We start from the raw sequence: 25,000 nt of genomic DNA on the forward strand, positions 1-25,000 counted from the left end.
AGAGAGAGAGAGAGAGAGAGAGAGAGAGAGATTTACATTTCGTGCAACATTATCTTTAAATTGAACAAACAGTTGCCAGTGACATTCAAAATGTTTTTAATGAAAGCTAACATACTTGAGGATCAGTACGACAGTAGAATTCATATTATTCAAAACTGGTCTCTAGAGATCAGTGATCAGTTTCTAGATAAATGATTTTTAGCATATAAGATTATCACCACACCACATAGATTTGTCATTTGAGAGAAAATATAGTTTTAATTACACATACTTAACCGTGACCCTTTTAACATATAAGACAGTTTTAACATATAAGCTGTCTTACTAATAATACTATGTTCAGATTTTACTGCACAAAAATGAAGTACTTCATTTAATAATTGAATACTTTGCTACTGTACACTTTAAGTATTTTGCTACTGTACACTTTGATTCACTTCATTAGCTCAGCAACACTAGTCTTGAAGTAGCTATTAATGCCAAAAAAAAAAAAAAAAAAAAAGAAAGAGGAAAGAAAGGTAGTCATGACACCGACATGGTAACAGCACCCAGTGGTCAGTCCCAAAGTAGAAAAAAGGTCAGTCAGGTAGAACTTAACTGCTAGAAAAGGAAGCCATGACTCTTACACAATAACAGCTCCCAGTGGCTTACCACCCAGTTAACAGTATTTTATAACCCCACAATCTAGCCCAGCCTGCGTTTGATCAGGCAGTGGCACAACTTTGAGTTAGTTCCAATATTGTGAGGCCCAGGAAACTGGCCAGGTTTTCATAGTTGGACCCTTGTGAACCTGGAATGTAGAGATAAGTCTCAATCACTAAACAGAATTTAAGAGAAAACAAAGCAAAACGATAAACACTTGTAACATATTGAATTTGAAAAAAACAAACAAACAGTGAACACACACCTAGAATCATGCAGGTTAAATACCAAGAAGCACTTAACTTTGTTACATTAAGTTTTGAGTTTGAGATGAGTAGAATCATTTAGGAGCAATTTCAAAATATCTGTTTCAGTCATTTCTACTAATAACACTTTCTCTGGCTCACCACCTCTCTTTGACTCAGACATTTTGATTGAACTTAGATGCTTCTATATCAGTATATGTGTGTATGTGTGTGCATTAACTAGTTAAAATGTCATTTTGATACATGCATGTCCATTCTATTTTTGTTTGAGTGTCATATATTGTAGGAAAGATCTAATTTAGTCATAGGAAAGCCCAGTTGTTTTAATGATATCAGATCTGATAAATTTACACATTATACGTGAAGTTCACTGACAGTGCTCAATGTGTGACCAGGTGTTTTACAGTTTAGTCCCCATACAAAATTCAGTGTGTGTTTTGCAAGTGTTGTCACTGAGCTATTAATATTATGTAAACTTAGTCACTTAGTGTCATGGTGTATGCTACTGATAACAGTTCGTGGCGTATGCAGTGCCAAGTCCATAGAACTTGACTGGTAAATTTATAAACCTTCAAAAGTTTGAATGCTGAGATGGTCAGTAATGATTGTCGGGCAGAGCCACAAGCATTCCAAATCCAATTAAAGTTAAATTTAAGATACATGTAATTGAATATTTGAGTGTGTATTAGATAACACACGGAAATGGCCCAAATTGTTTCAGGTGTCAGCTGTGATTCGTGCCTGAAGGGTAACTTTCGTGGAAGACGCTACAAATGCTTGGTATGCTATGACTATGACTTGTGTGCCACCTGCTATGAGGCAGGGGCCACAACCACGCGCCACACTACAGATCATGCTGTGCAGTGCATCCTGACCCGATCTGACTTTGGTAAGAATGGGGCTGTCTTTTTGAAAAAAATATATTACTGTATAATTTGTGTGAATGACATCCTGTTCGTAAAATTTTCACTTTTAGTTTATTATAACCATGTGGCATGTAACTTGTGATATTATTAGTATGCTGTTGCTATGTACTTTTTGGCTATGCTAATGGTTGCTCTATGACAGTATGAGGATCATATGCTCTTAGTAGGCTGGCAGTAACTTAAGTAGCTAGATTAATTTCACATGCAGCACACATCTTTTTGTAAAGTTAAGTGCCAAAATTGAAAGAAAAAATATTGTTAAATGCCACATATATTAACTGATCAACTAAGATGTTATGAACTGATCAGGTATCAGTGAACACTTCAACATTTTCAGGTAATACAGGCAAAACTTAACTCTTGCTGTCATTCAGTACTGAGAGTGAGAAAGAAAATACAATTGAAGATACTGACTGACTGAGGAAGAAAATGAAAAAAATAACTTTGAAGACATTGACGCCCCATGATCTCTCTCTCATTCATGGAAGACTTGGCCAGTTTTGGACTTTGTTCATGTTTTCCTTCCAAGTCGTGAATTAGAGCAAGAGTCTTAAGTTCAGGTTTGATATTTGGAGTTGATATTATAGATTTTATACTTGAATCAAGTACTGAAACTGAAAGATGTGAAAAGCATTTGAAAGTTAAAGAAGAACATGGCAGTGACTGCATGTTTGAGGCAGCTAACAGGGTTTTAAATCCTTAAAACAAAAAAATGGGAAGGGAGGTGGGGAGGGAAGAAGGGGTGGAGGATGGGGTTGTTGACAGGTGAGTGGGTATAAACAGTATATTAACTAAGATTATTATTTGAGAAAAAGAGATTTGCTTACATTAAATACTGTTACATTGCACACACAGATGTGTACTATGGAGGGGAGGCACTGACACCTGAACAGCCCCAGTCTTTCACCTGCCCCTATTGTGCCAAGATGGGGTTCACTGATGCCACGCTTCATGATCATGTCAGTGCTGAGCACTCTGACGTCTCCGTGGAAATTGTGAGTTTGTGTTGTTGTTATTATTATTATTATATTTTTTGTTGTGTGTGTGTGTGTGTGTGTGTGTGTGTGTGTGTGTGTGTGTGCAGCACTTGTAATGGTACGCTCTGATAGGCTGTTCCACTGACTGAACATTGATCTATATTGAAAGACAAATTTGTACATGTATCATTGTACATTTGATGCATCATTTGAATGGCAGAAGGAGGGGGACCAAGTACGTCATAGTAGTTAGTTACACCAGCCTACTTTTTTTTGTGTGTGATGCATTGTATGATACTATTTCCATGCTGTCTTTTAGGTATTATTTTCAAAAAAATGATCGAGACATTTCTGATTGTAATGATTTATATTACCATTTTCAGAAACCACTCACCTTCCACAGTCCACTTGTAGGAGAAAAATTCCTGTCCTATTTCAGGAAGAGGCTGTTGTATGCATGTATAAACTTTTCTTTTAGATTACCTGCATTTGTTTGGGAAATGCATTCTGTTTCTATAAGTTTGTGTGTGTGTGTGTGTGTGTGTGTGTGTGTGTGTGTGTGCTGTTTGTGCTTGTGCGTTGCATGCAATGTGGGCGTGCCTGTGTGCATAGGTGTGTCCTATATGTGCATCTTTGCCTGGTGGAGACCCAAACCACATGACTGAGGACTTTGCTGCTCACTTGGCCCTTGACCATCGCACTCCAAGGGATTTCATATCCTTTTATTGATTGACTGATTCATAAGATATACACTTATTTTAATAGATTATTCCTTTGTATTTAGTTATTTAATTTAAAACCAGAAAATGTTGAGCTATGTATTTTAAAGATGCATGAGCAGAATAACTAACAACATTTTTGAGTACATTTGAATTCATGATTTAATATACAAGCAAAATGATTTATTTTTTTCGCTTTCTTGCCACCATGTCTGTTTCTGTAATTAATTTTTGAATTTTCTTATGAAGTATCCAAACTGGAACGTTATAATAAAGACGGAAAAGAGTTGGAATTTCTCTTTCAATTGATAAACCACAAAATTTGCATGCATATTATAACATTGAAGTGCTGACTGATGTGGACTTCTTTAGTTGGATGCGTTCGCATTCCAGAGCACATTTATTAGTTCAACAAAAACTTAAGTGTGGTATTGAGCAGGACTAATTTGGTGTTCAAGGATGTTTTATTATTATTATTATGAGCATTTATGCCTAATCTTGAAAATCAGCCATAGGCGTTTAGGAATAGACCACATGAAATATCCAAAAAAAAAGAAGAAGAAAAAAAAAAGAGCACAAGATACCAAACATTATCAAAAGTTATTTATCCCCCTCCCCTGTACCCCTCCCAACCCCCAACCCCTGCTGCCGCCGCCACTCCCCCCCGGCCCCCCCCCACAATACACACAAGCACATGTGCACGCACACACACAAGTCATAGCACACAATCGTAAATAGTAAACAAACAAAAATACAACCAATAATTTCTGAAGCTATCAAAACTCACTCAGTCGCTGATAGTCATTTTTGTATACTTTTTTTTCTTCTATCTTCAGAGACATCAAAATGATTTTCCTGCTTTTGATAGGGATTAACCCTGAGCCTGCCACGGTATATAGCAAATGAATTTTATTTGCCGGGGAATTCTCACTGAAGATGGGTAGGGTATTGAAAGAAAAATTATGTATTAATTTCTCAACTCGGGTAAAAGTATTTATTTTCTGAAAATAGAATAAATGGTCAAAACAGGAAAAAATGTTATGATTAAATATGTGATCCGCAATAGAACAAGAATTTTTATTTTCTCAAAAATAAACATTATAGATACACATACTCATAGATAAATACACACTTACACACACACACACACACACACACACACACACAGAACACAACAAACACACACACACACACACACACATATCCCTAATGAGGAAATGTCTGGAGAAGAGCAGGCTGATTTTTCTCACCTTCCTTTACCAAAGAATCATCAGATTGCAGGCTGTCTCCATCTTCTTCAAGCATTCATTCAAATTTTCATTGGGTAGATCCTGTCATGCCGTCAACTTTTGCTCACACTTGGCTTTGACAAAGCTTTGCCATTCTACTTCATCACAGATAATGAGTTGTTGACATGCTCCACACAGCTAATAAAATCACTTTAGAAAAAACAGTCCTGGGTGATGTTTGGTGTTTCCATGTTATTATTAGAGTCAGGGAAAACTTGGCAAAACTAAAGCTATCAATATAATAATCCAAAACAATGTAAAAGTTTTCACAAGACGGAGATATTTAGCTGCCGTTTTGGTATGGCTTTTGTGGCAGTGGCAGTGGAGTAATTGTCCACTGTTAGAGAATAGCTTATGTGGCAGTGTAAAGGTTGATATTTACCACTGCTCTCCTCCACCTCCTCCCTGATCCCACACCCCACCTTGCACCTCTACATCCAGTTGATTTGACTTTTTTCCGCTGAACTTCATTTGCCAATTAAGGTATTGAAGTATACCAATCTTCAGTCTTATGTTGGTGTGATGAATCTTTTTGACAGTTTTGCTTCTCTCAGGTAATAAAAACCAATAATATTGTTCTGAACCACAAATAACATTCTGAAAACTATTCCTCATGTCAGAGGTTACACCAGAGATAAGTCTGTCAGTATTCATGTAGGTTAAAGTTTCACAGAATTAATATACAAGTGATACGCCTTTTTAGTCTTGAAAAATAAACCCATGTTTTGGGTCTCTTTCTTTGAACCCCCCCATCATTTCTGATGGTGATAAAGCACAGCAGCAGGAATGTTCCTCAGAAATTTGGGAAAGTTAAAAAAATTATGGGAAAAAAGGTCCAACTCCTAAAAGATTTTTCTGACAAAGTCCATGTCATCATTGTAGCAAAAGACCACTTATGCAATTGCAAGGGATTTAATTCAGTGTCAGAAATACATACTGTGCCATTTCTGGGGTCCTGATGTGACAACTTAAAAAGAAAAGAGAAAAGTTTTTGTGTTTGAAAGATTTTAAAAAGGTTTTATAATTTGGGATCAAAAGCTTGTATGACAAACTCTGGTCTGTGGTCTTGGGTGGTGTGTGGTGATCCTTAACTTTGTGGGCACGACGATGCATCAGGCTTGAGACATGTGCGTCGTATACCTCACCCTAACCGTGGGGGTGGGGGTTCGCGCACCCGGCGAGGAAACATGCACTTTGGCTCCGCTTCTAGCACCCTGACAGGCCTATCACCCAGTGGTGGCCGGGACAACATGGATCCCATTGCAGGTGATGGTTTAAAAAAAAAGTTTTTGACAAGGTGCTCGGTAGGCTGTTTGCACTTTGGATTGTACTTGTTGACAAAAAGGCACATGTTGGAGCTTGAGTTTGTGACACTCAGACACGTGTGTTATATGCGTGTGCACACAGACACACATACACATACACTTGATCGTATTTATAGAAGAAGACATGTATAGAAGAAGACATGTTTTGGAGCTAGTTTGTGACAGCCACTCACACACGCACACACACACACACACACACACACACACACACACACACCCAAAACAAAAAAGAAAAGGGGGGAAATGAGCAGTCTGTTCTAAGTAGAATAGTGGTGAATTGGGGAGGTGCTGGGGGAGAATTGAGGGGGTGGTAGTTATAGTTAGAATTTAAAGTCTTAAACTGTTACAGCTTTTTGTAACATTTTCCCCACAAATGTTGAAGAAGGATGTATTTACAAAGAATGTGTGTTCTCCAATTTTTGTGCATTTTAAAGTTTGCATTGTGAATGGCAGAGAATAAAAAGAGATACTATATCAACAGAATGTCATTCTGATAACTCTTTGTTGTGTTTGTCCACAGATGTTCGTGAGTGGATGCCAGGTAAGTCTGCCCTTCATTTTTTTTCTTTTGTTTCATGTAAGTCTTGCAGCTTTGATAATACTTAATAGATCCAGATTTTTAGATGGAGTTTGCCAAGAACATGGGTTGATGCAGTGAACATATATCTGGTATGGACAATTTTTGTGGTCCTAGCAGTTTAAAAGAAATACTTTTTATTTTACGCCTGGTCATTTCAGTTGAGAAACCTTCCAAAGACATGAAACAAAATGCCAGCACTTTAATTAACAATTATTGACATAGTGTTCTGTGCTACATTTTTACCATTTTTTTAGTGGTGAAACAAAGATTGTTCCTGTTGGCTATGAATTTGTTGAAGGAGCGCAAGATAGCTGATTGAATTGTTTTTGCCTTTGGTGTGTGTATTATGTGCATGATGTGTACAGGATATTGGGTCATTGCATCATCTGAAAAATAGCCCCTGAACACAGATTAAGTGTAGTGGAGGTGGAAGAACTAGGAGGGAGGAAAAAAAGAAAATTCCCCAGCCTGTGGTTTTTAAACCGGACTTGTCACATAGAGACCAGGACTCTTGAGATTAGGTGACTGTACTGTCTTCTTTCCTCTGTCCACTTGGTTTTAGGACTTCTCCCATACTGGCAGCAGTTCACCATGATTGATAAAGTGTGTCAGCTGAAATTCTTGTTTACTTACTTCCTGGTGGAAACTGGTAGGGGTCTGATTTCTGTCCTGTGCAAGCTACTTGTCAGCCCAAGTGAAGTAATTGATAGTAGCTGTGGCTAGAAGCTTCCCATAGTACATTACTCTTATTTGCGTAGGTGAGTAAAATCCTGGGGAATGAAAGGAAGACAGGAAGGGAGGTGATTGGAGTTGGTTTACAGGGGAGAGGTGGTGTGTGTGTTCAGAACTGCTGTCTCAGCTATCCAGCGTGCGAAACAGAGCTGCTGCACAAAGCGTGTCCTCTCAGCTTCAGCAGCTGGAGATGCAGCTGCAGTCCACCAGGTACTAGTCCCTGTGTGTGTGTAGTCTGTCTGTCTGTGTGTGCGTGTTGGGTGTGTGCTGTGCTGGTGTGTGAGTGTTTCTTTGTGTGTGTTTGAGAGGGAGACAGTGGGGTAAAAGGGGCGGGGGGAGGGGGAAGGGGGGCAGGGGGGGAGTATGGAAGGGGAAGGCGGGGGTAGGAGGGGGAGGGAAGGAGATTAGAGCTACTGGCATTCTGTGTGATGTAAAGCAGTATGAATTTTCAAATTCTAGTTGATAAATTTCCTTTTTGAAAATGAACTTATGAGAATTTAATTGCGAAGTTAAAAAGAAAAAAAAGAAAAAAGAATGGAGGATGTTCATGGTTGTTCCTTTTCAGGCTTTTGTGTTTCTTGTTTGCCTGGCTTTGTGACATTTCTGTGTGTGTGTGTTTTTTGTTGTTGTTGTTGTTTCTTTTAATGCTTTGCTTTCAAGAGCACAGGAGTTAGCTATATATTGTTATTGATATAATGGTTGATAATATTGTAGTGCCTAGAGTCCAGTCTAAAAGGAAGGCACTATAAATTTAACACATCAGGAAAATGCTATTACCATAATTGATATTTACCTGACCTGAAAACTGTTAAATAGGCTAGGAAGAACAGTGAAAATGATACTTTTTGATATATATTAAATGAACAAAAATAAAATGCATATAATGTTCAGGTAGTTGTTGCTATATATGTAGCATGCTCTGTCACTCCCTGGAATGGCTGTGTCAGTGATAGGAGCAGATTTTTGACGCTGTCTGGCAGGCAGCAGTTGGAGCGGATGCCGCGGCGCCAGACAGAGGCCAGCAAAGTGTCAGCTGGTGCCACGGCCAACAACGCCAACACTATTGTGGCCAACCCTGACCCCACAGCTGTGACCTCCTCATCACACTCTTCCAGTCAGTTGGAGTCGCAGTTCCTGCTGGCCAAGTGAGTACTGTGCAGGGCAGGGGGAAAGGGGAACATTTTAGGACGTTTCTTGTGTCCCTGCTGGGTTTGTTGTTTGTATATCAGGCATGCAGTTTATACTAGTTTCGGCAGGTTTCTGCATTTCATTGAAACCCGATGTTCTAAGAAGGAAATAAATCCACCAGAAAATATATCCACCACCCTAAGCTGGTGGTCTGGTGATGGAAGGGGGGAGTTTCAGTTTTCAGTCTCAGTTTCTCTAGGAGTTGTCACTGTGTTTGGACAAACCTGTACATGCTACACCACATCCGCTAGGCAGATGCCTGACCAGCAGCATTATCCAACACACTTGGGCCTTGAGTGCATGTATATATATATATTTATATACCTATCACAGTGGATTTCTGTTTATGAATTTTGCCAGAGGGCAACATTCTTGTTGCCAGGGGTTCATTTGCAATGTGCACCACAGCTGATCCTCCTCATCGATCATCATAAAATGAAATATACCTCAAATTTTGTGGCCATCTGAGGTTAACTTATTTTGACTGTTCTGCCATGTCAAATGGGCTTGTATCACTTAGCTCTGGTGTTGCTAAGGCTGGTTGTTGTTTTTTTGTGTTTTTTGTTTGTTTTGTTTTGTATTTTTGTATATCACATCTGGTCCTCATCATCCATCCTCATAAAATGAAACATACCTCAAATTTTGTGGCCATCTGAAGGTTAACTTAGTTTTGATTGTTCCACCTTGTCAAACTTGTAATGGGCTTGTATCACTTTTCCAGAGGGAATACTTGGGTATATTATTCCATGACAGAGTAGTTGTTTCGTTTATTGTTGACAGCAGGGGGTTAAATAGGTGGTGTCCTGCTGAACACTACTGAAGTTGGAGAGCAGTGCTAATACGGGGTCACAACAGGACAGACAGAGAATTGTTAGTTGACCAGATAAAGAGTGGATGGGTGGGATGGACAAAACTAAAAGCAAAAAAACCCCAACAACTCCAAAGGCTGATGATGATTATGTCAGTGTGATACATGTCTTTGAAAATTCTTCAGTATGTGGTGATGTGTGGCAGATGCAGTGGCAGTGGATCCTGACCTGTGTTGTTTCTTTCAGGTTGCCAGACGAAGGGCCAGCTGGAGGGAACAGCACCAGTGGTGGAGGAGGGGGAGAATCAGAACGCCTTGAGAGGAATGTGTTTGTTCAGGAGTTGCTGCTGTCCACCCTGACAGAACAGCTACAGCAAGCCACTCATGCTGATGACCCTTTCCTGCTCCTGGACTCGCTACGCTCCCCTGAACCCGAGTCCCAGAAGCACTCCTCCTCCACGTCATCAGGGGAGAGTCCTGTTGGAGGGGCTGGAAGCCTGGCAACTAAAGGGGCCACGGGCACAGGGTCGTCGTCAGGGGCTAGTGGGGGAAAGAATGTGGCCACAGAAGGACAGTGCAAAAGTAAAACTGCAAACAGCACGGCCCCCACGGGAACTGGCAAGTCTTGCAGCACGGTGAACACCATTCCTAGCAACAGTAGTAACGGCCGACCTTTGACGGGGCTGTCATCATCCATGGTGACCAGTGTATCACTGGATGGGTGGAGCTTGATGACAGGAGCAGGAGCCTCTGGCTCTGGATTAGGGTCTCCTCCCTCGTCCCACAGCCTGCTGTCCTCGCGACCTCCCCTTCTTCCTGCCATGCCCCAGACCTCCCCCCAGCCCCAGCCGCACGGCTCCACGGTCAACCTGAACGAACACGCCATGGGTCTTTCACCTCGCCAGGCTGCGGCCAGCATGTCGCCTCGGGATGCCAGTCGCCTCAACCCGGCGGCCGCCAAACGCAACCTGCTCAAACAGTTGCCAGCCAGTCGTGGGGCAAGGGACATGGACCCTTCCCCGCACTAAGCCAGCTCTGTGGGTACAGCATGTTGTCCGCCCGTTTCCTCTGCAGGCAAGACTGAAGTCTCTGTAGGGCATGAACAGGCTGCAGTCAGCCATGCCAAAGTGATACCAACTGTACATGATCTTCTTTTTTGCAACTTCTGCTGTTGCTAAGGTGATGGGCTGTGTGCACCTTCACAAGAGAGGACACTGAACTGTCTGTGAGGGTGTGTTGATCTGGGGCGCAGATGTGTTCAGCTGACCTCTCATTGAAGAAAAAAAAACATTGTCAACCTGGAAGGGAGAGTCCGACCTGTGTAGCTCACCTTGCACAAAACTTTACCTACCACTTGGAGGGCAGAAAGAATGTTAAAACCCTGTTGTGCTTAATGGACTGTCTTTGTTTCTGTGCTGGACTGTCCCACTTCCAGAGCAGGGGAGGGAGAAGGCTGCCACTGTGCTCAGCAAATGGAGTTGGGGGAAAGATTTTGAGTGTGATGAGAGATGACAATGCAGATTTTTTTCTTTCTTTTTCAGTGATTGAGTTCCTGTTCCTCACATGTCCAGAATCTTGGGTATTCTGCTTTTGTGTTATGTGTTTCTTACGGTGGGGTAACTGTCTGTGCCATGTCTTTATCTTCCCTTTTATTTTTTTAAATTACCTTCTTTGTCTTTTCCATTTCAAGTTTGTCATGCTGAATCTATTGTCTTCTTGTCACAGTGAATCAGTCTCTTGCCTTCTTTGTCTGCATGTCTGTTATGGCACACCCTCATGTTGGTATGGGGCATATGTAGGTTTCATCCTGTCTGTAAAAACTTGTGCTTGGAACAGAATGCACACTTACAATCTTACTTTTTTGTGAACGTATCTCATTGAAGGCTTTGGGTGCTTGCAACATGGAGTATTTTTGTGGCCTCATTTGCATGCAGGCCATGGAGCACCAGCTGCAATATGGAGTAGATTTTAATTAGGCGCCTGTACTTGCAACATGAAATACATTTTTGGCAATTATACTTGAAACATGGAGTAGATTTTAAGCAGTAACTTGGGTAAGTCACAAAGTGGAGTGGATAATTTTTTAAACTAAAGCTTTGAAAGGAATGTCAGTTTGGCAAAAAAGAGCTTGAGCAAATAACTTCAACAGGACATTCAGCTGCAATATGTGTTTGTTTTTGAATATTTGTTATTGGTTGCTAGGGTGATGATGTCTGGATTAACTTCCTGTTTCAGCATTTGTTAGGCATTTCATGAACATGAGACAGAGGTCAGTGCTTGTTGGCTATTGTCTTGTCATCTGATCATTTCTTGTGACTCGTGACAGGCTGGTTCAGTGTGCACAGTCCTCACCCCTCTTTCTCCTTCTGTATCCCAGTCATTTCTCTTAATTTGGATAAATCCTTCTGTAGGGCCACCTTCCCGTCTCTTCACCCTTGCCATCCATTTTCTCTCTCTGACACTGCTGTTTCACCATGAAGTACATAAGCAGTTATCACGCTTTGCCTCGGAAGTGAAAGAGACTGACAAAGATTTGGTATTGAAGGGCAAGGAAGTTAAGAGTGGTTTTGTTACACCTTTATGTTCAGGTCAGTATCATCAACACCATTAACACCTAGCTCTGCTGATAGATTGGGTTAGGACAACTGTCGTAGAAGAGTGAGAGAAGAACACTTATGTGGCACTAAAGTGACACCATCAGAACACCCCCACCCAACATCAGCATGGCCAGAGGTGGGTGTTGGGTGGGGAGGTAGAGAGCCAGTTTTCATTTTGGGTGCCTTGGGATGAAACTGGCAAACTTGGGACTGGTCCTGTTTATAAAATGCAAAAGCAGATCTGTCAAGAAAGTGTGAGTCTGGGCCCTGACTTTTATCTGATACTGGTCAGGTACTAATTTAATATCAGATGAAGAAGCTTGAGTTTTGAGTATTCCCAGTAGTAGTCAGTTACAGTACTTTGAGCCAAGACAGTATTGGTTAGGTACAATGCTTTGATCCAGTATAATGAGTATTGGTGAAACACAGTTCAGTCACCACGTCTTCGCTTCCTCTTGTGGTCTACATGCCTTACCGTTGCACCTGAGTCCATGTACTGTATGTATTCAAGACTGTGGTAACAAAGAACTGAAATACTTTGATATAAAGGTCATTGTTATTTAATTATAATGCTTCAGTAGACTAGTGACCCAAAGGAAAGTCATTCATGATGCAGTTTTACTGAGTGAGTGACCCTGGCAGTTTTTTTTTCTTCAGTGCATACCAGAGCATCTGTTTGCTGTGGGTGAAAGATCTTTAAGCATGACCACTTCTTTATGGCTAAAATTAAACAGCACACCCAGTCACTATGTTAGTGTGTAAATAACAAGATATATCTGTTTTTATGATCATATTCAGGGCTGCTGAAAGATAATTTAAATCTTGGTGGTCCCAGGGATTGATAGAATCTTTTTTTCATAATTCTAGGGGGTCCCAGACTACCTTCAGAAGGCAACTCTTATGCTGTACATTCTAATAAATTCTGTGTTGTTACACAGGAGGAGGCATAATCTTCTTGTCATCTTCTAGGTTTCTGGGTGAAGTAGATGTAAAGGGAAAGAACTTTTTTTTTTACCAGATGATAAAAGCGTTTTACAGGATTTTTCACTCTTTTTGTGTGGTGGTTTTAATTTTTTAGGATCATCTGAGAGACCCACTTGATAAATATGCAGTGCATCTTTTCCTTTTTCAGAACACCAGTGATGTATATTTATTCACTGTCAGAAGCCCAAAAAAGTGAAATGAAACAAAACGAAAACAAACTTTTGGTACACTTTCATAGTGGGCGGCATGGAGATGATACACGCAGTAGTTGCATACTATTGAACATACAGAGAATTAAAAACTTATGTCATAAAGTCCATGATTTATGTTTTTGAGATACATAGCAGAATAGTTGTATTTTACTTAAACACTCTCGATATTGTACTTTGCTTTTCTAGAGTTATTGTATAGATCTAGATATTTTAATTGATCAGGAACTAAAGAAAAGGAGGGGGTTGATGTGTGAAGAATAATAAAAGAATATGGAAATGATGTCAAGAAATGTCAACTGTAGCACCATGCCCACAGCACTCTTTTTAAGAAAAAACATTTAAAAATCCTTTTAGACCCTGAACATACGCTAAATGTAGTCTGTTAGTGCTCGCAGTAACTTACAAAGACAAACTTGTCTGCTGTCATTTTGTGTGATATTGTGTTTGTGATGTGTTATGTACATGTGAACAGTATGTCATGAATGCATCCCATGAATGCATGTTATATATGTTCAGAGTAAAATCATTGCTTTCTGTGTGTTTTTTTTTTTTTTTTTTTTTTTTGGGCGTCTTTTGTGTACATGGGTATTTCTTTTTTTTCTTTTCTTCTTTTTTCTGTTTATTTGAGCATTTGAGAATGACTTTTTTGTGTTTTTGTAATCTATCATGCATCCCATAAATGCATCTATATATATATGATGTTAAGAGTAAAGTCATCTCATTGTGTTGTCTTTTATGCGTACATGGGTATTTCTGTTTTATCTCTCTTTTTTTTTTTTTTGTTACTTTGATTGAAGATGACTTTATTATTATTGTGTTGCACTGTTTCTGTTTCTTTTTTATTTTCTCTTTCTTGTTAAAAAAAAGAATTGTCCAGAGACTGGTGAGTTATATCTGATGTACACAAAAATAATTTTGTGATACATTATAATATTTTGATAGTGATTTCTTCATTTCTGTGCATTGTACAACTGCTGCGCCTCATCTTTTGTTGCTACTTGAAAGTAGACTTGTATTTTATTGTTGATTTGTTGCGAGTACACCTGTGTGTCACTTAGTTTCATTGAAAACTTGGTTGAATTGTTGAAATATTTCTTCAATAATTGAATGCTGAAAATTTTTAAAGACTAACCAGGTGTAATCAACACTTCCGCACATACACACACTCTTGCACAATGCATGCACACATACACATATATTGATGCACAGTTACTTAAAACCAAGCTGGTAACATAAATTATGTATGCAGAAATTTATACATCATCTGGTGCTATGAACATGTTTTTTAAAAGTCTTCAATGCACTCTGTTGTAAAGAGTTTGTCCACACATACATGCATGCGTGCGTGCGCACGCGTGCACACACACACACGCACACACACACACACACACATACATACATACATACATACACACTCTCTCTCTCTCTCATGCTCGCTTGTTTTCTGGATCTGATGGACAGGATGTTTTGGGCACTGCACAGTCCGTGTCACCCATTCTCACAGATATTGATCACCTTCGCCAGCTCAAACCAAGGAGTGAAACCGAAAATGAAACAGTCATGTGAAAGAAAAATCTTGTATCAGGTTTTCTTTTTGAAGAGATGTTTTCTGCCTTGAAAGAGCCATGTGCTTTTGTGCAGAAAAGATGTGCCATTGGTTTCTGAAAATTTTTTTTCCAAATTAATTTTGTCATTTGCTCTGAAAACAGTCTCTCGAGTTGACTACTTCCACAGTCTCCATGCTACCTGGTCAGTTACTTACACATTCTCCAGTGAAACCAGGTACAACTGCTAGTCTTTAGATAAATTGCAGCCTCTTGTGTAAGAAATCAGATTTCTAGCCAATGTTTAAAGTCTTCATCAGTAGATTTTGTTTTAATTCGACACATTTTTAATGTAGTCAAAAGGTACGTATACTAGGAAACTTCAATGTTTGCAAATGCACGGTCTTTCAAGCTCCAAAAACAAGAAAAGGGTTGAAAAGACAAACTTGTTAAAAGATTTATTTTGAATGCTCTTTGGTCTTAAATCAGGAACTGTCTTGAATCGTTGGAATTCTTTCCTGTTTGCAGGGGCTGTTTGGTGAAGGGGTGGTTTGGATTAAGGATCAGTTGACATTTCCAGTGTAGGCTGTCCAACATCAGGAGAAACATTAAGGTGCACTCAGATATGCCGTCAATCAATATTGGTCTAAATGGTTACTGGATAGCATATTCTGCACGCATGAAAAGTCTGGAAAGTCTTTCACCTTTGACCTGACTTTTTGTTACATGCGCAGATTGTATTTGTAAGAAATATTAAAGCGCTGACGGTAGAAGTGGAGCTGAGTGATTGTTATAGCAAGCATATTGAATATCATTTGCTGATTGGAAAAAAAAAGATGATCCATTGAAAATCAGCATTGTTTCAATATTGCCACTAATACCTTTTGCCCCACATGTGGATTCATGTGCTTTGACTTCGTCAGCTTAACCCCTGACCCTTCCATTTTGCTTTGTGTGTGTCTGGGTCTGTTAGTCACACAAGGAAGACCATGTGCAACTGATTTCCTTGTTAAATTGGTGTCGGTAATAAACACGCCATGGGTCATGCATGCCAAGGGAAGCAACCACATGATAAAGTGTGATTCTGATTGGGTGGCTGCAGGATATATTTCTTGGGAGTTCATAACTGGAATAGAGACTGTTTCTGTTCTTTCAGAATCATCAATATTGAGGAAAGGCCTTGGAAAGCTATCAAGGCCAGCTTTCATCCCCCCCTCCCCCGCCCACTCCCCCTTCCCTTACTCTCAGCTCAGTTCCTTGGATTCTTCATAGTGTATTTATTTTCTTGATTTGGAAGAATTATGATGTTAAATGATATTTCTGTTACTTAGTCAAAAAGAAGCGATTCAGTTAATATATAGGTCACTGAGTGATAGTTTGCCAAATTGAGACGAATTAGTGAGGGTGTATTACAGACAGAAGTAAGAAAGAAAGAAAGAAAGGAAAAAAAAATCACAATGTGATGATCCCTGATTTTGTGTGTGTGTCAGTGTGAGAGTGTGTGTGTTGTGGCTTTTGATGCAGGGCATTTGGAGTGTATGTTCTTCCCCCTTCCCTTTCCTGATCTTTTTGTATGTTAGGAATGCCTGATGATGTGTGGTGTTTATTATAGTAGCTGTCAGTGTGTGTGTGCGTGTGCGTGTGTGTGTGTGTGTGTGTGTGTGTGTGTGCGCTTGGGCTGGATGTATAGTTGGTTGAATAGAGAATGAGACTGACAGAGTCCGACAGACTGACTGAGCTTGGTGCACTCTTGATCTGTCTGCCTGTTGTTCAGGAATGGATGTGGACTGCATTGAGTTCAACATCCAGCTGAAGGGGAAAGCGATGAAAGCCCATGGAGGACTGCCTGTTGATCAGAGAAGATGGGGTGATGCTTACAGGGTCCATGAGTGACAACTGTAGAAGTGTCAGTGTGTGGTTTTAAAACTGGTAAAAAGCACTCACTTTTGCCTGTCTGTCGCAGAAAGAGTTCAGTTTTCTAACAGTGTGCGTGTGTTAACATGTGTGAAAGAAGAAAAGAAAAAGTTTTTTTTACCTGACATGTGGCGTCTTGGGAGTGCTTAGGCAGGGTGAAGGCTGTTGGAAAGTGCTGAACATGCTTGCCCCTCCCCTCTCCTCCATCCCACCCCCCTGCCTTCCCTCCCCAAGTGACTCTCTGCTCAGTTGTCCCTGAGCAGAAGTTTGTGTCTGTTTTTTTTTTACCCACCTGATTGTTGTGCATCATATTTCATATAAAGAAATGTGTCTGCCATCCGCTGTGTACAGTGTATGAGAAGATGGATGTTAATTTTTTTTTTTTTTTTTTTTCCAAAATGAACAATGGAACCTGTGATATCTAGAGCTCAGTAGAAATATTTGTTGTCTGTGTCTGCCTACTTGATTCCAACGGTTTGGTTGGTGAGGGGGTGGGGTGTGGGGAATAATACAGTGTAATGCTGTTTGCCTTTGGTTGGAATGGTTACTCCCACCCCCACCCCCACCCCCACTTTGTTGGTATCAAAAAGAACAAGTTTGTAAAGAGACAAACGAGAAGCAAGTCTGACTACACAGCGGCCAGTGGATAACATGACCATTGATTCTGACTCTATATCACCTTTTTTTTTTTTGCAACATGTGTCTGAACGCAGAAGGCATGTCTTTCACTCATGTTAGGAATACACAAGTGTCTTTGATGATGCAGTCTGGAACTTCATTAAATCATCAGTAGTTAGCCATGTCTGCTTTTATATGTAAAATGAAATGCGCAAATTACTCTGACCTTTTTTCTCCCTGACAGTTTCACAAAGGTGCAGTTAAACTGAACAAAAACCTGTCATTTCTTTTCCAATAGTGATACGTTTTACCTATCCTCCTTGTTGTTTTTTGAGAACATTATAGCTTTTCTTTTATGTCATAGAGCTGTGTGCCAGTGCACTGCATGCAGTAATTTTCTTTTTATTTATTTATTTTTTTTAAGATTTGCATGCTTGATCCACGTAGCTTTAAAAAAAAGAAAGAAAAAAAAAAGAGAAGATAATTAACCTAAAAAAAGATTTTTGCACTGTTGCTAGTTACATCATAGCTTTGTTATCAAATGTTTGTGCTCAACCCACTTCCATATTGATACACACAGAGTTGTATTCCATCTTGTTGCCCAGGTTTCATGATCTATACTGCAGATGTTCAGAATTCATTAACAATGTATATGATTGATTCATCATGCTGCCTGGATTGTTCAGTTTTTCAGTTCACATTTTGTTGGCTTTGAGTGCAACACAGCCATGGTGTATAAAACATTGGAACATGTGTCTTTCAAGATTTCCATTTCAGTTTTCTTTTGGAATATGTCATTTTGCTATGTAGGTCAGCAAAACTGGACAAGTATTCACATGTTTCTGTGTTGCTGGATTTTTCCCCATAAACTCTCCAGAGAAGTAATAGATCCCCCCACCCCACGCCCATCCCATATCCTCTACCCATACTTTCGATGTTTGTATAACTGATACCAATGTGACAGATGTTCACAACAAAATCAGCTTTTCTTTTGTCTGAACGTTTTATTTGTTGTGCTTAGGTTGTTTATTTATGATTTTGTTTTAATGTTGAAGTTCCAGATGGTGTATGTTATGCTGTTGTTGGGTTTACTGATTTGTGGATGTGCATCTTAAGATGTAGGAATTAAAAAAAAATGTAATGGATAAATATGTGATTGCTAACTTGTCAGCATTGACTACGGTTTGCGCATTGCTTCTATTCTACTATTTCTTTTTCAGTCTATATTATCATTGTTATATTATTATTTATTAACATTATTGGTATGTGATGTGTGATACACATTTATGAACATGGGGAGATTGACAAGGAAAAGGTATGCAGAATAAAAGGGATCCCTCATGTTCTCATGCCTTCTACAACAACTTGTTGATTGGATGCGTGTGGCTGGGTTTGTTGATGGCTGAAGGTGATAATCCACCATCAGACATGTCAGGAGGTCATTATGACTCAAACTGAATACTAAAGTATGTGTTCAAGTCATGTCCAGTGATTCATGAGAGAAACATGGCAGGGAGCTTTTAGTTTTTCAGCTGTACAAACTAGGAATTCACTGCCTTTTTACAGCCTGTCACAGTCCCTCCTTACATTGTTTAGAACACACACAAACACACATTCCTACATAATCAATTAAGGGACTCCTTTCCATCTGTGTGTGTGTGTGTGTGTGTGTGTGTGTGCTTATTAAAAATCACTTTGAGAAGTTTTAAAGCACACTATAATATAGGTGTATTTTGTATTCAAGCGCCACAAAGCAGTTCCATGGTCATGTCCATTGTTCCAGCATGTGCACCACAGGCAAGCAACACAGGGCATATGATGCCAGCTTTGATTAAATGAACAAATATGTTGCCCTTATTAAATGATATGCAATTTGATCGACAGTCTTTCACTTCTGACAGATGAAAAAGGAACAGGTTTGATCACCATGAGGTATTAGTTCTTACTGATGATGATTCTTCTCGGCATTCACAGCTACACAATTAGTCGAACTCTGGTGATGAATGAATTCGTTTACACCTGCTCTTTGTGGCTGCCATTAAGTTTGGTCTTGAGTGGAGTGTTTTCAGGCCTCACACTTCTAGTGATGATTGATTTTCAGTCAGATGCCCGAGAAGCACATATATTTTGCATTATATTGCTATTTGTCACAACAGATTTTTCTGTGGAATTCTGGCTGCTCTTCCCAGGGACAGTGCAGAGCCATCCCCCTTTTTTCTGTCAGCAAGTGTATTTATACTCCCACCAGAGTGCATTTTTCTCCAGAATTTTGCCAGGAACGATCCCCCTTCTTGCTGTGGGTTCTTTTACTTGCACGAAGTGCATGCTGCACAAGGGACCTTGGTTTATCGTGTCACACAAAAAACTCGTGCAGCAGCATCTAGACCACCACTCGGTGTCTAGTTGAAGGGGGAGTTAAATTCCTGGTCGGTGTATGGGACTTGAACGCACGGACACGTACTTCTTGGTCAGACATTACCGCTTGGCCACCAATCCTTCCATGTAACAACAGTGCCCAATAGTGGATTATTTTACTTGAGATACAGAAAACAGATAAATACTGCGTGAGTGCAGATGGCCATTTTATTGATGACAGTACAGATGACAGATTTGTTAAGGTTCTGTGAGGGTGGCTGTTGAAATTATTTAAAAAAAACTTCTTTTTTTTTCCAATTTTTCTTTTAGAGGAGTGTTCATTGGAATCATTGAATTCTGTTCTCACCAAAAGAAGTTTAGTCAGACGTCTTGGCAATGGTGATTTGACGTCTTCCCACATATCTTATAGTTGTATATTTTATATTTTAACAAGAAGAGGCAAAGCCTTCATGGCTCACGTGTGATTCCTGCAGAATAGCAACAAAACCGAAAATGCGGCATGGCAAGGGTGTGTGTTGTCACAAGTGCTTTCATTTCTGTCCAAATGATAACTTTTTGCTTCAATACATGGAAAGGAAAATTCCAAGTATATTATATACCTGGTAATCACTCCATGTCCATATGAAATATGTATATGTTGGTGAAAGCCCGGTTCCCAATACTCTATGTGTGTGTGTGTGTGTGTGTGTGTGTGTGTGTGTTTACACTATTGACTGTGACAGACTGAGTTTGAAATCCATGTCTTTTAAATGCGTATCAACTGTTTGAGTTTTTTTTTTTTTTAAGAAACTGCCAACATGCAAACTGTTATCTCTGTCCTGCATGCCTCATTGTCACACTGTGCGTGTGAGCATACGTGTCCACATTTATCTCCTCCTTTATTTCATTTTTTATTATCTCTTTGTGAGCGCGCGCGTGTGTGTGTGTGCCACTGTGCATGCATGTGTGTGTTGTTTCTCCAAATGTCTCTACATCTGTTTCCTCCTTTATTTATTTGTGTGTGTGTGTGTGTGTGTGTGTGTGTCCATGTTCACACGATTGTAATGGGTTGTCTGGTTAGCCAAAGACAGAAGAGCACCAAGCTTGCTCACATTCAGAAAGTTACAGGTTCAAATCACAGGTGCCCAATAAAACAAACAAACAAACAAACAAAAATCAAACAAAAAAACAACCCAAAACAAAACAAAAAAACACAAAAAAACCAGGCCGCCCAATTCAATGTGTAGTCATTCCGGTGGTGTCAGTGCATGTCCAACAGTGTACACAAGTGTGCTTTTTGATTTGTTGTGTGTTTTAACCTGCTTGTTTGTTTCGTTTTTTTTTGGTTTTTGTTTTTTAATTAAAAGAGTAAATTTTCACACATACACTTTTAATGAGAAGTACCATTATCCAAAACTATTTATAAATTTGTTTTGTTTTGCAACCAAGAAAAGGAAAGTAATCAGCTTGACCAAAATAATCTTTGCATTGAATGGATTACGTCCCTTTAACTGCCACGGAACTGTTGCTGAATCCAACAACTTGAGAATTTATTATGATTATTACACTTAAGCAAAATAAAACAAACAAACAAACAACAACAACAACAACCCCCCAAAACAACAACAACAACAACAACAAGCAAACAAACAAACAAACAAAAAATAACAACAAAAACCCCCCAAAAAAACAATCAAAAACAACGGCAACAACAACAAAATAACCTCGCCAACAACATAGGACGTCCTCTCTCTCGGGACCAGGCTGGACGTTCTGGAGATAGAAATCATCACTTATACCCATAACAACATGAAAATTTCAGCAATTATTGCTTCCCCTTGACCATGGAAGATAGATGCTTCCTGTTTTGCAAACAGGCCGGTGGTCTTGCTGTAAAATATTTGTTCTGAATTACACACACACACACAAACACACGTTGTGTGTGTGTGTGTGTGTGTGCGTGCGTGCGTGTACAACTGGCCACCGATTCTCTTTCCATCACGAGCCATCAGGACCTTGACTTTTATCGTGCGGTCAGCATTTACCATTGACACGTTCCCACCTTCTTGGTCTGCTATCACAGGACATTGTATCATTTGCAGGAGGTGCTGTGATCGTATGATTAGTATAGATGGCATTGTAGTTGTTGTTCTCACTCAGGTTGGTGGCAATGGGGAAGGGTGATTACTGATACAGGTTGACATACCTCCTGTCCTTTCTCTCTCCACAGACATGTACCCTCCCCTCTCCAGTGGCCCTTTTTATTCCTTAATGATTTTGCCAAAGTCCCATTTCCCTCTATCAATATCTTGAGTGGTGGTCTGGGAGCTAGTCATTCGGCGGATGAGATGATAAACCGAGGTACCTCATGTGTAGCATGCACACAGCGCACGTAAATTTATCCCTTGACAACGAAAGGGTTGTCCCTGGCGAAATTCTGTAGAAAAATCCCATTTGAATGTTAGTTCGTTTGTGAGTCCTTGAGATATCTGCTATACACCTGCGCTTTGGCAACATTGAAAATAACAACAACCCCTCCGCCCCTAAAAAACAAAAGAAAACAAAAGCAATAACAACAACAACAAACAAACAACAACTTTGGGATGGGTTATTAGCTGTCGGTTTGATATGTCCTTTGTATTTAATTTCTAATTTTATTTTCATTCGTTTTTATTTTCATTGTTTATTATTATGTGTCGTCTTTTTTTTTCCCCACACAGACACATACACACAGACAGACAGACACACACACACACACACACACACGCACAAATATTGACAAACAAACACGCACACACACATACACACACGCACACACACACACATACACACTCACTCCCCCCTCCCCCTCCGGCACATCTCCCCCCCCCTTCCCCCCACCTGTACTCCATGATCACAACACCGCTTCTCTCTTATTCTCTCCATCGGTCTTTCTTTCTTTCTGTCTTAAAAAAAAAAATGTCAACTAATTTTCCCCCCTGCATCATTATTTTCCAATTTTGCTTTTAGGATCGACTTGGCTACGGCCTGTGACAGAGCGATGCATCAAGTCAGCGGTCTCTGACCCTACTTGTGAGATCAAGACAGTCCTGTCTTTTCTTTCTTTCTTTCTTTCTTTTTCTTTTTTTTTTTTGTCTTCATTTCCTGGGGGATCGGTCATGTGTGAGGGGATCAGTGGAGGGGGAGAGGGGGAGAGGGAGGAGGGGGGAAAAGGTCTGTGTCCGGGCTTATGGGAGTGAAGCAAGGGTCTCCTTTCTGTGGCATGTTATATTATCGCGGCCAGTGTCCTGTTCTCCTTGACACAGCTCTGACGGCGGTTATTAGGGGGAAGATTGATGTGGTGGTTTCTCTGCTTCGTGCCTGTCCTGCCTGTTTGTCTTTATTATGGCGTGTGTGTGTGTGTGTGTGTGTGTGTGTGTGTGTGTGTGTGTGTGTGTGCATTACTGTTTTTGTTGTTGTTGTTGTTTTGTTTTTTGTTGTTGTTGTTGTTTTCCAATCGTGTGTATTTTCCGAATACGCTGATGTTACATTTTTCGCTTAATGTTCGATGAAAACAAACCAAGAATTCAAACAAATAAGCACGCAAGCAAACAAGTAAACCAGCCAACGAACAAACATTGCCGAAACCATCACCGCTGTTTGCCCACGATTTCTCGCAATTTCTCTCGCTTTGAGAGAAATCGTGGGATTGCGAGAAAGTGCGGTCGTTTCCCTCTCCACGCTCTCTCTCAACTGCAAGAAATCAATGTGCGACAAAGTGTGGGAATTCCCCCTCATTTTTATCCCAAAAACATTTCCTTTATCTAAGAAGCAAGAAGGCTAAAACACAAACAAACAAACAAACAAAATAACAACAACAAAAGAGACAACGACACACACACACACAAACAGTGCAACAGGGAAACAAGCTAAAAGAGAAACAAATAAACAATCAAACAGAAGAAGAAGAAGAAAAAAAGATAAACAATGTAACATAGACACAAACAAACAAGCCAGTAGCAAACAGAGAGACACAATCATACAAAGAATCTAACCAGTGGACAAGATAAGGAAATAAACAATTTAAAAAAAAAGCAAAGAAAAAAAAAGCAAAGGGACAAACAAAATGACAAACACCCCCCCCCCCCCCCCCCCCCCCCGGATCAGCAGAGAGTGGACATGTGATTTGTTGACGTAGTGATGACTTGTGCAGGCAGCTCGCAGTTCTTATTCCAACAAACACAAGTTTAACAATTAAACAGACAGATAGACAGACAGACAAACAGGCCGACAAAGAAATGGACAGGGAGACTAACAGAAAGGTACTAATCGCGAAAAGGAAACACACACACACACAGGCACTCACACACACACACACACACACACACACACACACACTGGCACACACACACACACACACACACACACACACACACTGGCACACACACACACTGGCACACACACACACACACACACACGATAAACATCATGTGTCAATTTGATTGTTTTATTATTTTCACTCTTGTCTTTTTGAAAAACAACAACAACCAAAACCAAAAACAAAAAAACCCCAAACAAACAAACAACCCCCCCCCCCCAACGCCCCCCCCCCCCGCCCCCCAACAACAAAAAAACCAACCCCACACCCCAACCAAAGAAACAAACACAACGAAAAAAAAGAAGAAAAAACAAAAGAGAGAGAGAGAGATAGATAGATAGATAGAGAGAGAGAGAGAGAGAGAGAGAGAGAGAGAGAGAGAGAGAGAGAGAGAGAGAGAGACAGAGACAGAGAAGAAAAAAAGAAAAAGAAAAAAAAGAACAAATAAAGAAAAGACAGGCAAACAAACAAAACAAAACAAGCGTCCAAATACAGAAAGAAACGAAGAAATACAGACAGAAAACAAACACATCATCAACTGAGTCAAACAAGCAAACAAGTTGGCAACAAGATTTTTTGCTTTCTTCACAGTCAACAGCAAAAACAAGCAAAAACACACAAACAAATCAAGTTGGCAGATATGTATTTTGCAATCGCGGTATTTTTAAATTTTTTTTATAAACTTTCATTGACAAGAATGCGCGCACAAACATTCGTATTCTCCACACAACAATGGCACCCTGTCTATGTTCAAACCTGCATATCCTCATCCACCCTCTGTCTGTCTGTCAGTTAGTCTGCCTCTGTGTCTGTCTGTCTGTCAGTCTGTCTGTCTGCCTCTGTGTCTGTCTGTCTGTCTGTCTGTCTCACACTCTCTCTCCATACCTTAGGTCCAAAATGAATAGAATGAAATGAGAGAAAAAGAATGGGAGAGCGAGAGAGAGAGAGAGAGAGACAGACAGACAGA

General features: G+C 40.0%; 2 protein-coding genes across 3 annotated transcripts in view; one reads left to right on the forward strand and one right to left on the reverse strand.

Annotated features, from left to right (window-relative positions):
• The window catches only part of LOC143300415 (E3 ubiquitin-protein ligase KCMF1-like), a 20,754-nt gene extending 2,088 nt beyond the window's left edge, over nucleotides 1-18,666 (forward strand). The window contains exons 2-9 of one of the 2 annotated variants that reach the window (XM_076614070.1): nucleotides 1,630-1,797; nucleotides 2,690-2,829; nucleotides 3,424-3,524; nucleotides 5,922-6,085; nucleotides 6,665-6,685; nucleotides 7,570-7,666; nucleotides 8,437-8,601; nucleotides 9,700-18,666. In XM_076614070.1, coding sequence (XP_076470185.1) covers nucleotides 1,630-1,797; nucleotides 2,690-2,829; nucleotides 3,424-3,524; nucleotides 5,922-6,085; nucleotides 6,665-6,685; nucleotides 7,570-7,666; nucleotides 8,437-8,601; nucleotides 9,700-10,480 — 1,637 coding nt within the window. In that variant the 3' untranslated portion in view covers nucleotides 10,481-18,666. Of the gene's footprint in view, nucleotides 1-1,629; nucleotides 1,798-2,689; nucleotides 2,830-3,423; nucleotides 3,525-5,921; nucleotides 6,086-6,664; nucleotides 6,686-7,569; nucleotides 7,667-8,415; nucleotides 8,602-9,699 lie in introns of both variants that reach the window. The other variant, XM_076614062.1, reaches the window with a different exon arrangement.
• Nucleotides 16,560-25,000, reverse strand: part of LOC143277252 (alpha-1A adrenergic receptor-like) — a 123,348-nt gene continuing 114,907 nt past the window's right edge. The window contains exon 5 of the mRNA XM_076582034.1: nucleotides 16,560-16,635. Within this exon, the coding sequence (XP_076438149.1) occupies nucleotides 16,560-16,635 (76 nt within the window). The remainder of the gene's footprint in view (nucleotides 16,636-25,000) is intronic.

Source organism: Babylonia areolata, chromosome 2 (genome assembly GCF_041734735.1).
Source record: "Babylonia areolata isolate BAREFJ2019XMU chromosome 2, ASM4173473v1, whole genome shotgun sequence".
In the NCBI taxonomy this organism is placed as follows: domain Eukaryota; kingdom Metazoa; phylum Mollusca; class Gastropoda; order Neogastropoda; family Buccinidae; genus Babylonia; species Babylonia areolata.